Consider the following 13,923-nt stretch of genomic DNA (forward strand, 5'->3'; position numbering starts at 1 on the left):
CTCTATATTTTTTATCTTGTCTCAAACTACATGTATACCTATCTGGTTCACTTAGTCTTAGTTTCTCTTTCCCCTCTTTCATTTTCCTACTCCATGCATAAGCTTCTCTCTTCCTTTGGTTCCTCTCTCTGTCTGCATCTATATCTCTTATTGTTTCTCTTTCCATCTCTCTTTCTGTTTCTGTCCCATCCAGCCCTAGATCCCTTTTTCTAGCCCTGTCTCACTGAGCATCTCTCTCTCTCTCTAGCTCTTTGTCCCTCTGTTTCTGTCCCTTACTTTCCATGTCTCTTTCTAACTTTCTCTGTCTCACTCTATTTCTCACTTTCTGAACTTTTCTATTTTTGTTTGTAATCAGAAATAAGATTATCTAATACAACTTTTTACCAATGAGGAAACTAAGGGCCACAGAAGGAATCATTCACCCAATGCAGGAACCATATCTTTGTTTAAAGAGTCAGAATTGGCCAGACCCTTTCATGATGGGGAAACTAAGATTCTGAGAGGGGAAGAAGTCAGTCTTACAATAATAAATGGCAGAAATGGAACTAAAAATGCAAGTCTCCGTGTCCTGAATCTGAGACAAGACTCCTCTCCTTGCAGAAGAACTCCCTAGGTGAAAGTAGGGGCTGGACAGCTCCCTCCAAAGTCACCTCAGCCATCCCCCGGCTGCAGCTCTGGGCCTCTGCGGAAGGGAAGTGACACTTCCTTTTTGTTCCAGACACACACCCTGGCAGTTGGGAAGTCCCACTTCTGGCCTGACACTATGCCTCACCATCCCTGTGCTACCCAATAATTCCAGCTGTCCTATGAAATGGGAACTGTCATTCTCAGTCTCTCCTTCCCACCTTAGGTTCGAGGCTCCTCTGCTACGCCAGCTCCCCAGACCTTGTATTCCTGGCTGCTTTGCTCCCTTCCCAACCCACCCCAAACCCAGGATGGGGTGAAGTCTGGCCCTAGCCTGGCTGGGCTCTCCTGGGATCCTGCCTCAGGGCAGGGGGACAGGACCTGGCTGGGCTGGGCGGGGTGGGGCAGGACAAAGCTGTTGGGGCCCGGGGGGGGGGGTGCTATCCGGAGGCGGTGGCCAGGGCTGGTTGGAACTAGCCAGAGAGGGGCCCGGTTTGGCCCCTCCTTAGGACTTGGCAGGAACCTGGTCTCTAGGCTCCGGGTTCCCGCCCCTTCCTGTGACCTTATATGGACTGAGGGCTGAGACTGGGAAGGCAGGGCCAGAGATTCTAACTGGGGGGAGGGGGCAGGACCCTGGAGGACCAGCAGGGCAGAGGTATAGAGACTGAGAGCAGAAGCTTGAAGTACAGGGTCTGGAATTTGAATCTGGCGGGCCTAGGACTTAAGACCCCGGGGGATGGAAGGAGGGAGGAAGGGAGGGAGAAATCTGACCCGGCAACGGCCAGAGGAGGCCGGAGGGAAGCGATTCCAAGGAAAGATCCCTGGAGATTCCTAGACAAAGGTTCTGAGGGCGAGTGTTCAGTATCCTGCAGCAGGGGATTTGGGGAACTGAAGAATTCTAAGATGGAAGGGTCTCCCGGGACTAGAGAGGATATCTGGAGAAACAGGAAGAGTAAGGGCACCCGATGAGGCAGAGCTTTAATGGCCTGCAGGAAAGGCCAGGCATCTCTGAAGGGGTAGGAGTATCTCAGAACCCATTCAGCTCGTAGACTGTACCCCTTCCCTGGGAACCAGGGGCGGACAACATCCTAGAGCCCCTGGTTGCTATAGAAACGATGACAAGAGCTCCACCACCCCTCCCCCATCTCCTTCTCTACGGTATTATATCACCCCAATCATGGCTCTATCGGGACCCCTCTTAAAGGGATCCCAAAGAGGATATTGAAGACCCGTCTTTCCTCGTCTCTGACATAGTTTCCATCCTGGACTTCGGAGACCTGCCGAGGTTTGGGGGAGGGGAGAGACTTCGCACAATAGAAATACACTCTATAGTCCATTCTGGCCTCTCCCTCCTCCTCCCTCAAACGAGCTAATGCTGCTAGAGACAAAAATGCTACACAACTTCTCCCCCCCCCCCCCAAAAAAAAACCTTCTGCATCTCTAAATTCCCAACAGACTCCTGGACATCTTGGAAATGCCCAGGGAAGTCCGTCTATTGGCCATCCTTAGAGAAAAGGCTCATTGACTTCCAGAGGCAGGCCACAACTTGTTTCTGTTGGGGAAGAAAGATGGTTCTATCCCTGCCTCTGCTTTGGGGGAGCAGTTCCAGAAGTAGGAGGTGTACCTGCTCCCCAGCTCCTGTCGGGTCCCAGTCCCTGAGATTCGTCGCCACAGTTCCGGAAGTTAGTTCTTTCTTAAGCAGGTTTCCCGGGAAAAGAGTCAGGAATTGGAGTACCCTGGGGAGTCGTCCCGGATACCAACCCAGATCCCAAATGGGAGGAAGTGAGCTGAAAAAGAGCCCAAGGCTTGGAGTCAGGAAACCTGGACTCTAGACAAGTCTCTCCTTACTATCTTTGGGCCTTCCTCCTCAGTTTCCCTCTCTTGTAGAATAAGGGACTGAACTCGATGATTTCTAAGATACCTTTTAGCTCTGCAATCTGTGCTTCTGTGGGTGTGCCAGCTCCTCAAAGCCTGGGAGAGGAACCCCGGTGTTCCGCCCTCCCCAGTCAGACCTCCTACTAGGGGAACAAGCAAGACTAGGTTTGGGGGCTAGGAGTAGTGAGGAATCTCTGGAGGTTCCAGATGCCACACTCCCCCACTCGACTGTTTCCCAGTGGAGGTCCTCAGGTACCCTCCCAGTACAAGGAGAGCTCTTTGGACCTTGATGGAGGGGTAATATGTGAGGGTCAGGAAGGGTCTGAGTAGGTTATAAACACTGTGTGTGTGTGTGTGTGTGTGTGTGTGTGTGTGTGTGTGTGTGTGTGTTGCCGGGATGTAGAAGGGACCCAGACGGCTCGGGGTGTCTGAGTCTCGGTGGCAGAGGGGCCTGGTAATTCCCGTAGGGATTTGTCACAGTGGCTTTTGGATCTTGGCTTCCACGGCCCCGATCCCCAGGTGGGTCTTCAGATTCCCCTATCTCCTATCTCAGACCTGTGCTAGACCCTCCCCCTCCCACCCTGCTCCGTTTCTCCGACTCTGTCTCTCCGCCACCCGGCCTCCAACTCCCTATTTCGGCCTCCAGTTTCCCTGTGTCCCTGGCCCATCCCAGCACAGTTCCAGCCCAGCCCTGTCCTTGCCCGGCCCTGTCCCGCCGCCGCTGTTTACAAGGACACGCGCTTCCTGGCAGTGACGCCAACCTCCTCCTCCCCTTCCCCACGCCGAGCCCCGGCACACAGGGCGGGGAGGGGGGGGAGAGTGGGGTGCGGGAGGAGGCGGGGGCCTGGTTCCCCTGCACGACCAATCAGGGATCGCTTACGCAGCCACTGCCGTATAAAGGCTCTAGGGTACGCAGCGAGGCCGGCAAAGAAGCGGGGAGTCCGAAGACTGTGGGTTCGGAACAGGAGCTTGAGAAGGACGGGCAGCCATAGAGCCTCGATCGCCCGAGCCAGCCAGCAAACAGGGTGCGGCGCCACGGAGACCGGACCCGCCGAAGCAGGCCAGGACTTGGGCTCCCGCTCACCCACAGCAGACCCTTGCCACTGTTCTGGGGGGCGGGGGACTTGGAACCGTGGGGGCGGTCACTGAAGCCTGAGTCCGGGAAGCGTGGGGCGCAGCAGGGCAAGGCAGCTTTGGCACCGGAGGGGCTTTAAGGAAGCCGGGAGCCGCCGCCTGGACCCCAACCCCCCCAAACGTGCCCCGAGGGCCACCTAGGCAGCGGAGCTCGAGTGCCTCGGGGGGCTCCTCCTCCCCGCCGAGGGGAGCGCCGGGGGCTGCCGGCCGGGCGCGCGGGCGCTTGGATGTGCACGAAGATGGAGCAGCCTTTCTACCACGATGACTCGTACCCGGCGGCCGCTTATGGCCGGGGAAGCGCGGGCGCCCTGGGACTGCACGACTACAAGCTGCTGAAGCAGAACCTGGCGCTCAACCTGGCGGCGGCCGCCGACCCCTACCGCGGCCTCAAGGCGCCCGGGCACGGGCGGGGGCCGGGGCCGGAGGACGCCGGCGGCGCCTACTTTTCGGGGCCGCCGGCCCCCCCTCAGAACGAGGCCCCGGCCGGGCCAGCGGGCTCCCTGAAGCTCGCGTCCCCAGAGCTGGAGCGCCTCATAGCGCAGAACAGCAACGGGCTCATCACCACGACGCCCACGCCGCCGGGCCAGTACTTCTACTCGCGCAGCGTGACGGAGGAGCAGGAGGGGTTCGCAGATGGCTTCGTCAAGGCGCTGGACGACCTGCACAAGATGAACCACGTGACGCCCCCCAACGTGTCCCTGAGCGGCGGCGGCGGCGGCGGCGGCGGCTCCGGGACCGCGGGGCCCCCCGCTCCCCCGAGTAGCGTCTACGGGCCCTCGGCCCTGGGCCCCGAGCCACCTCCTGTCTACACCAACCTCACCAGCTACAGCGCCAGTGGGGGTAGTGGGGGCGCGGGCGCAGGGGCCGCGGGCGGCTACCCTACTGCCACCATCAGCTACCTCCCCCACGGACCACCTTTCCAAGGGGGCCACCCGGCAGCCGTGGGGCTGGGCGCGCGGGCCACGGGAGGCGCGGGGCCGCTGGCGGCCTTCAAAGAGGAACCCCAGACGGTGCCCGAGGCGCGCAGCAGGGACGGGACGCCCCCCGTGTCTCCCATCAACATGGAGGACCAGGAGCGCATCAAGGTGGAGAGGAAACGACTGCGGAACCGGCTGGCGGCCACCAAATGCCGCAAACGGAAGCTGGAGCGCATCGCGCGACTCGAGGACAAGGTGAAGACGCTCAAGTCCGAAAACGCAGGGCTGTCGAACACCGCCAGCCTGCTCCGGGAACAGGTGGCGCAGCTCAAGCAGAAGGTGCTGAGCCACGTCAACAGCGGCTGCCAGCTGCTACTGGCCGTCAAGATGCAGAACTTCTGAGCCCACGCGCGGCCCACCCACGGCCCCGGCTGCGTGACTGACTCTCCCCCTCACGCCCCCGCCGCGCGTGATTCTGCCCGGGTATGGGCGGGCCGCAGACTCTGAGACGCGGGAGGAGGGTAGGGCCACCTGGAGGGCACTGGACTAGACTGAGGGGCCCCGCCCAGAACGCCTGCAGGCTCGCTCTCTACCTTCCCCACTCACCAGTCACTAGTTCCAATCTCGAAGTTTACAAGCCCCACCTTGGCCTGGGCCCCCAGTGCTCTGGGGCGACCCCTCTGTTCTCTCTATTTTGTACGTTTGTTTTTTTTTTTTTCTGCTGGAAACAGACACGATTCATATTGAATATAATATATTTGTGTATTTAAGAAAGAAGTTCTATCCCCGCGGCGGAGCTGGCCCCGCCGCCCGCACTCGGCCCCAGGGGTGGCGGGGAAGGGATCGGCGGGAGCCCCCCTAGGCAGGGATGCTCCGGGCCTGCCCACCCCGTTCGCCCCGAGGGTTCCATCGGGTTGTGTCTCCCGAAGCACTTGGGTTTAAAAGTTTATTTTATCATTTTGTGTGTGTGTGTTTTTGTTGTTCTGACTTTTTATTGAATTTATTTAAGTAAAAAAAGACTGTTTATTATTTATTACTCCCTGGTGTCTTAATTACAAGATGGGGGAGGGAAGGCGAATGGGAAGGGCGGGCTAACTTGAACCTTCACTCTGGTTCAGTACCTCCTCCCTTCGTGCTAACAGCCTCCGGAATCTGCCTATTACGTGTCTCCGCTGCCTCCCGTGTTCTTGTTATCTGCCTGTCTGTCTGTCTCTCTAATCTCTCTATTATCTATCGTCTCTTTGGCTCTCTGTCTCTGTTTCTACTAGGGATCTGAGTCCTGCTTCTGTCCGCTAGATCGAGTTCCTTTTCACCATTTCCCTGGCTCTCATCTCTGTAGCTTCTTTGTGTGTCTCTCTCCAAGCTGTCTCAGTTTGTAAGTTCTCTCATTAAAATCTCTTGGAGTGTCTCTGGTGCTGCAGTCTGTGGCCGCGGGCCGTCCTAGCCCGGAGGGACAGGCTGTGACGTCGCTGGGGCTTTTTCTCGCTTTGAGGCTAGACCCAAATCTATCTTTTGCCGAGAAGCCTCTACGGGGGAGCTGGAGTGGGCTTGGGGCTGCGCAAGCGCGGTTCCTCGCGCCAGGGGGCTTTTCCCGGTGACGCACAGGAAGCCGTGCCCATACATGGGCCGTTTCTGCCCAGTGACGCGCCGGCGGTCAGGCCTATTCCGGGAATCCCCTCCCACGTTGCCCGGCTGACCCTGAGCACCGGGAAGAGGGGCCGGGATTTTCCCAGAGCGAGAAGTTGGGGCGGCGGCTCAGCCTCGGCCCGGGCCCAGGCCCAGGCCAGGAAACCCCCCGCCCCTGCGGCAATGGGCGGGATGCGGAGCTGTGACACGCGGCGTCCCCAGGAGCGAGGCCCACAGAGCCAGGGAACCGGTTCGGTTCTGCGGCAGAGCTGTCCGGTCTGTTCTCCTCCCCCGCCTCCAGCCTGGCGCCTTCACCCGTCTGCCAGGACTGACCCTGAAGCCAGCCTGGGACTGGGGGAGGGGAGGCGGGGCGAATTAGTGCCCGGCTGACCAGGAAGGGTGGTGATTGCCTCCAGTCTACACTCCTTCCCACACCCGCCTTAGTCCCAGGTGGTGGGTGGTGCCAGCTTCCCATGCCAGGGCGTCCAGGTCTGGTCATGCCCTGTCGGCTCCTCTGTGCCCCACCAGCGACAGGCGCCGCTGCAGCCTCGCCCACTCCCCCAGCCTGGGGCTCAGGGCAGGGCAGGCCCAGCACCTGGGATGGGGGAGGGAGGGGAAAGGGAACCAAATAGACTAGACACACAGGCGGCAGGCTACCCATCTTTCCTAGGAGTTGTGCCCAGGGCCACCTCAACCCTCCCTCTTTCCCCCCCATCCCTTGAACTCATACAAGGGTCAGGCACTTAAATGGTGGAGAGAAGAGACAAGATCAGACCGTCAGGAAGTACATGGGTCAGGAAGGAGTGGGGGCAATCTCTTGCCCCTGTTCCTGTGGACTATTGGCTCCTTCAGGCTACTCAGTAGCTTCACTCCACCAAACCCTCGGTGCTTAGTTCTTCTGGTCTGCCCTGATGCACAGGAAGATAAGGTTGGAACATTGTTGAAATTTCAGAGAGATCTAGGGAACAGGGGTTTCCTTTTTAATTCCTGCCCCCATCTCTGGAAATTGGTTGGACAGAATTACCTGCCATTTAGAAATTCAGCCTCAGTGAAGGGGTATGAGAGGTCTCAAGGGAAGTTTTAAGCTGAGGTCCTATTACCTCTTTAGGTTTTTTTTTTTTTGGCAAGGCAAATGGGGTTAAGTGGCTTGCCCAAGGCCACACAGCTAGGTAATTATTAAGTGTCTGAGACCGGATTTGAACCCAGGTACTCCTGACTCCAAGGCCGGTGCTTTATCCACTACGCCACCTAGCCGCCCCCCTATTACCTCTTTAGCTGAAGGAACAGCTCTTAAGATGTGGGCTGGTTCCTCTGTAGGGTACCTAACACAGCAAGGATAGCATCGCCTTGATTTTTTTTTTTTTAGGTTTTAGCAAGGCAAATGGAGTTAAATAGCTTGCCCAAGGCCACATAGCTAGTTTATTATTAAGTGTCTGAGGCCTGATTTGAACTCAGGTATTCCTGACTCCCTGGCTGGTGCTCTATCCACCCACATTTAGCTGCCCCCATCTCCTTGATTTTTCTCCTCTCCCTTTACTTATACCAGAAACAGCTAGGTGGTATAGTGGATAAAGCACCAGCTCTGGAAGTCAGGAGGTCCTGAGATCAAATGTGCCCTCATATTATGTGACCTTGAACAAGTCACTTAACCCTGATTACTTGGAATCCAGAGCCATCTCCATCCATCCTAATTCATATCTGACCATTGGGCCCACATGGCTTCAGAAGAGAAAGCAAGTCTGGTGATTTAGCACAGCAACCCCTCACTCAAATCCAATTCAGATGCATGTCATTCCCTTCTCAAGAATGAAGGACAAACTAGAAACAGTGAAAGACAGATCACACTATACTTGAAGTGTGTGTGTGTGTGTGTGTGTGTGTGTGTGATTTTTCAGGGAGAAAAATGCTCTGGAGGCAATTCTCCTGTCCTATCCTGGAATCTCCCACAATTCAAGCTTTTATTTCAAACAAAAGATATAGTGATGGTCCTATATACTGTCCAGGTCAAACAGTTTCCCCTCCACCCCCTCCAAATTCTTCTCTACAAACTCCTAGCCCAGGGTTCACAAGATCCCAAACCTTCATCTCTCAGCTCTCCCACACTAAGCTCTACTATTCTATGAAGCTCCTCTACTAAAGTCAGTTTTCTACAACCTCTCTTTAACTGTGGGAGCTTGAGGCAAGGCCACCCTCTGGTGGCTAAATGTAAAGCTACATAAATCAGGTGTCTAATGTTCCTGCCCCTCTTTAATCACGTGGGTTAGCTACAGCTGGGCAGAAAAAGATGAGTACCCAGATAAGGGTACCAGGTTGTAAACTCCTTTTTCCTCAGGCACAGAGACATAGTTTCAGGCCCAAAGAAGTTCAAGGAACAGATTCAGGGCCCAACTGCAAGAGAGACTCACAATGAGAGGTTTGATTTTCTCAAAGGTTTTATTAGACATAGGCCCCTTCTTGTCTCCAATACCTGGCCCCTACATAAGGGGAAAAAGAGATTAAGAGGGGACATGGGGCAAGGGCCACTACCCAGAAAGGGCAGAAGCCTCCTTCACCATATTAATGTTTGCCACCGGAGCAAAGGGAACAGCAACATTGCTTGTTTAGTTGTTCTTAGAGAAATATTCCTTGCTGTCTTCCACATTGGGCTTGATAGTATCTTCTCCAGGCTTCCAGCCTGCTGGGCATACTGTGAGAGGGAGAAAAAGGAAATAGAAGTGGTAAGGGATAGGAGACAGGTATTCCAGTCCTTTGACCAAAGCTAGAAGTGAGACTAGGTCAAGACTCCAGTACTACATAGGGTAGCCACTTAGGGGAGATGAAGTATCAAAACAGACAAGGAGAGGTGGGGCAGGATGGGGAATATGCAAGGCTCGATCACCTTCTCCATGCTCATCTGTAAACTGGAACGCTTGTACTAGTCGCAAAGCCTCATCCACTGAGCGTCCCACAGGCAGGTCATTGACGGTGATTTGGCGGACAAGGCCCTTAGCATCAATGATAAAGAGGCCCCTGGGTAAATAGAGAGGGATTAGTGTAAGATGCTGGATGCCACTTAAGTCTGGGCAGTAGAAAGAAGACTGGATTTTAATTCCAAACCCAAATGTATTATATACAAAGTAACAGCAATACTGTGGGATGATACTGTTTCAGCAGTGCTATGAGCCAAGACAACTCTGAAGAACTTAGGATAAAGAAAACTATTCATCCCCAGAGACAGAGCTGATGTTATCTGAATACAAAGAATACTTTTTTTTTAATTTTATTTTTCTAGAGGTTTCTCTTCTTTGGGGGGAGGGGCTACGTTTACTTTCTCAACATGACTATCATGGTAATGTTTTGCATGACTACACATTTTTAACCTAAATCAAATAACTTGCTTTCTCAATGAGGGGGAGTAGTGTGGGAAGAAAGGAGAGAATTTGTTTTTACACGTAATTGGAGAAACCTAAAAAATCCAAACTCATTATTATGCCACATCTGTAAGAGTTGAGACTTGCTTTCTTTGGCAGAAATGCCTAACTCTGAATATTCTATACCCTACCCCCCCCCCCCAACCTCAAGTCTGAATCCTGGCTCTGTACTAGTACTTATATGACTTTATACTAGTCCTTTCACCCCTCTCAGCTTCATTTTTTGTCTCTACAAAAATGAAATTTGATAGTATAAGTTCACCCTGCTGTTTTTAAGTAAAAAAAAAAGTGTTTTCTTGAGGGTGGCAGAAACTTAAGACCAATTCAGAATGATGACTCTTAAAACTGTTGATGATCAAGGACAGAGTAGGACATAACTTAAGAGAGGGGCCCCCAACCATACCTGTAGGCAATGCCTTCATCTTCCTTCAACACCCCGTAATCTCGAGCTAGGTTTCTGGTTACATCTGCCAGCAGAGGGATTTTCAAAGGACCCAGGCCACCCTCTTTTCGAGGGGTATTGATCCTTTTTAGGGAGGGTGAGAAAGAAGTTTCTAAGTTACCACCAGAGAGCCCCACTTCCCCCAGTTAAGGGTCATTTTTCCCAGTTTCCAAAGAAAGGGGCCCTCTCAAGTCTGCTCAGGGAACTCTTCCCCCCCCCCCCCAGGCCTGAGCAATAGATAAGAGCAGCTCAAAGGGGCCAGAGCAGGTGATAAAGGGGTTGCAGGCAGGGTTGTCAAAGCCCAAATGTACCACACCCAGGAGGGAGTGGTAAGTCAGGATCAAGAGGATGCTGTTTTAAATTTCTGAGAAAGATGAACAGAAAGTACAGCCTTGTAAGGTGGAAACGAGCCACATCTGGACCTAGAGTCTGAAGGACCTGAATTCAGATACTAGCTCTGATATTTGAATCCTTATATACTGCTTCTAACTTTTCTAGGTCTGTTTTCTTCTTTTTAACTTGATGGGGACTGGCTGAAATGTCTTCCAAAGTCTCTTCCAGTTCTAATTACCACAAAGGGCAATTCAGCTTTGGTAGGGAACCCTTTGGTGTCAATTCAAGAGTAGTTACAGTGGTATGGGATATTCTATAACAAAGAAAAGGAAGGGCCAGTCAGTGACCCTTCCAGTGCTTATTGTGGGTGGTAGGAGAAGCAGAAAGTTGGATAGGGCAGGGCCCCTTACCCACCCTCCTCCTCTTAGCTGAAATCTTACCAGGCCAGATGAGTGAACTGGGAATCCACAGACACACCAAGGACTTCACAGCCAAGCTGATGGAAATCAGAGACCCTATCACTGAAGGCAATGATCTCCGTAGGGCATACAAAGGTGAAGTCCAGTGGGTAGAAAAATATGACCAGATACTTTCCTAGAGCAGTAAGAACAAAAGGTGTGAGAAACAAGCTGCTAGGCCTCCTTCCCCCTTCCCTTCACTCTCTAGGTGACTGGTCCCAGTCAGACTTCTATCCTCCAGCAAAGGGGAAGGTCCCAGTGTCTCTGACCTCTAAGGCTGTTGTCTTACCTTTATAATCTGACAGCTTCACCTCCTTGAAAGCCCCATCGACCACAGCAGTGGCATGGAAGTCAGGGGCCGGTTTCCCAATGTGAGCATTTCCAGAGGACATGTCTGGAAGAAAGCATTTCCCCTTAGGGTCAACTAGGGCACCTGATCCGCATTTTCCCCGGCAGTGCAACCCAGCACCACCTCCCCTCCCCCATCTTCTTCCCGAGGCTAGACTGGGCACGTGGGGCAGACAAAGATGGTCACATGCAGCCCCCCACCCCTCCCTCCTCCGGCCCAATACAGACACTTGGGCACAGGGGCCAGACTAAGCCACCTAACCCCCAGGGAAAGGGGCAATTCAGACCCTGCCCTCCTGCCACCTCCGCGCTGCCCCCACCCCACCAGGGAAACAGGTCTGGGCACCTCCTCCCAGAACCCTGATTCGGGCTGAGATAGGCCTCTCCACGGGAACAAAGAGATGCCTGGATTCTTCTCAAGGCTCAGTTTCCCTGCTGCGTGAGGGACAGGTGGAGGAGAATTCACCTGGGCTCAGTCCCTAAGCGCCCACAACCAAACAAAGGCAGGGGTCGGGAGGAAGGGGCGGGGTTCCAAGGCGAGGGAAGAGCTTTGTGGACCAGACTAGAACCCGCTCTGCCTGGAAAAAGGGGCGTCGCGGGCGGCCTCCGCGGCTCCGCGCTCCACTGGACCTGGGCCGGGCCGCGTTGTGCGCGCCGCGCCGCATCTTACCGTACCTGCAGGAGGGCGGGCTCCGAGCCTGGGGACGGGCCGCGCGCGCTCCCAGCCCGCACCAGCAGCAGCCGCGAAGCCGAAAGCAGGATCCCGGCGGCCTCCGCCCGCTCCTTTTATCAGCGGCCTGTACCACCCGGAGCCAAAGCGTGGGGGGGGCGGAGGGGAGCCGCAGAACAGCAGTTGGGAGGGACTTACGGGAGCGCGCCTGGGGGCGGACGCCACACGCCTGGGCGGGTCTACGGCGCGTCCTAGGGGGTGCGGGGTGGGGGCGAGGAGCCCGACCCTTGCGCAGCTGAAGGGGCGGGGCCCCTGACCTCGTCCCCTCCCCTAGCCCGACCCTCAGGATGGGCAGGCCGGCTAACGGAGCGAGCGGAGAAGGCTTGCACCTGGACCCACCGCGGTGGAGGAGGCGGGGGCCGTGGATGGCCGGGCTGCCGCTGAGGTGGCTCCTGTTCTTCCTTCTGGCCCGGCTGCCAGACTGCCTAGGGCCGGACTATCACTATTTCGGAGAGCAAGGCTCCGGAGATACTTGGGAGAGAGAACTGGGTAAGGGGTGGAGGTTCCCTCGACCCCCCTCCCGCCAGGGCACCCAGTCTTGACCTTCCCAGATGTATCACATCCATGAGTCGTAACTCAAGGAATCTTCCATGGGGGCCAGAGAGCGTGTGTGGCTCAGGTATACAGATAGCTAAAGGAGCTTAGAGCACTTCTATACTGACCCCCAACATCCTATCCCTCCTTCCTCTATCCCTTGGCAAAAAATTTACGCAACACCATCCCTACAAAAAAAGCTGCCCAGATTCCCCATTACTCAATTCCACAAATATTGTTAAGAAGCTTGGCATATTGGGAAGTATCCCTTTCAAGCCTGGAAATTTTCAGGTGGGAGACGACACCCTGCCAAGGCTCGGACTCCCTGGCAGACCAGTCTTTTCTTCTCCCAGAGCCAGAAGAATTGCCACTAGGTCCGTGGGGCCCGTGGAAGTGCCGGTGTCTCCTGGGAGTTCAAGAGCGGAGGAGGGACGTTGTCGGGGCATCTGCAGGGCCTGTGTTTCTAGACAGGGACAGCCTCCTGCAGCAACAACCCTGCAATCACAAGAATTGTCCCAGCTGCTCTTGGAGCCAGTGTGACTGGAGGGCCTGAGGACACAGAGTGAGCATGACCAAAGGCTAATAATGTTTGAGTCAAGAGGAGGAGAAAGAAAGAAAAGTCATGGAGACTTGGGGTGTGTGTGTGTGTGTGTGTGTGTGTGTGTGTGTGTGTGTCTATGTTTTGGGTAAGGAAGAAAGATCTGAACTCAGGAAAGGGGTATCCTGAGGGAGGTGGGACAAGGCAGGCTTTTGTAGAGATGATATAGGGGACTCTTGGGATTAGCATCCCGCTTGTCTATCTCCGGCATGTGGGGTTAATTTTTTTTCCCTGAGGCCTACTCCACCCTGAATGCTTTGAAGATCAGTGTGGAATCATATCTATTATTACTCTTGCTATTAAAGGTAATTTTAAACATTGCTGTAAAGCTACTCCAGCAAGTCCAAAAGATCCACAACCACACCCATGACATGCCATAACTGCTGGGTCAAGGAAGAATCTTACCTGAGGGAGCCTTGCCTATCATGGGACTAAGGAGTTAAAACTTGCTTCTATGTGGGCAGGGCCTGGTCTACTAAGAGGGGCCCCCTAGGATGCTGAGGCAACAGAAATGGACAAGATAGTGTTTGCTGAGATGGCCTGATTCTAGTGGTACTACCTTACATTTTTTTCCCTTAGTTCCTGTAAGATTTTTGAGTAGTAGTTCTGACTCCTATTAGTATTCCAGAGATCTGGACAGAGAAACTTGGCACAATGTAAAGAATACTAACCTATTGTTATTGAGTCATGTTCTGACTCTATGACTCCATTTAGGATTTTCTTGGCAAAAATACAAAAAACTAAGGCAGACAGGATTAAGTGACTTGTCCAGTTAGAAAGTGCCAGAGGCCAACTTTGAACTCACAAAGATGAGTCTATCTAACTCTATCCATTCTATTCCCAGGATTCTATCCACTTTGACAGCTAGCTGCCCCTGAGATTGAACCAAAAGAA

General features: G+C 54.3%; 2 protein-coding genes across 2 annotated transcripts; one reads left to right on the forward strand and one right to left on the reverse strand.

Annotated features, from left to right (window-relative positions):
• The first annotated feature begins 3,389 nt into the window (after positions 1–3,389).
• On the forward strand, positions 3,390–5,586 carry JUNB (JunB proto-oncogene, AP-1 transcription factor subunit). The gene has a single exon (XM_074203510.1). It carries the CDS (start codon positions 3,861–3,863, stop codon positions 4,950–4,952), a length of 1,092 nt encoding a protein of 363 aa, XP_074059611.1. The 5' UTR covers positions 3,390–3,860; the 3' UTR covers positions 4,953–5,586.
• Positions 5,587–8,590: 3,004 nt separating this feature from the next.
• On the reverse strand, positions 8,591–11,949 carry PRDX2 (peroxiredoxin 2). The gene is made up of 6 exons (XM_074203512.1): positions 11,843–11,949; positions 11,109–11,213; positions 10,802–10,955; positions 9,990–10,112; positions 9,055–9,185; positions 8,591–8,862 (listed from the first exon to the last, which is right to left on the reverse strand). Exons 2-6 carry the CDS (start codon positions 11,209–11,211, stop codon positions 8,777–8,779), a joined length of 597 nt encoding a protein of 198 aa, XP_074059613.1. The 5' UTR covers positions 11,212–11,213; positions 11,843–11,949; the 3' UTR covers positions 8,591–8,776.
• Positions 11,950–13,923: the final 1,974 nt, after the last annotated feature.

The sequence above is a fragment of the Macrotis lagotis genome, chromosome X (genome assembly GCF_037893015.1).
Source record: "Macrotis lagotis isolate mMagLag1 chromosome X, bilby.v1.9.chrom.fasta, whole genome shotgun sequence".
In the NCBI taxonomy this organism is placed as follows: Eukaryota; Metazoa; Chordata; class Mammalia; order Peramelemorphia; family Peramelidae; genus Macrotis; species Macrotis lagotis.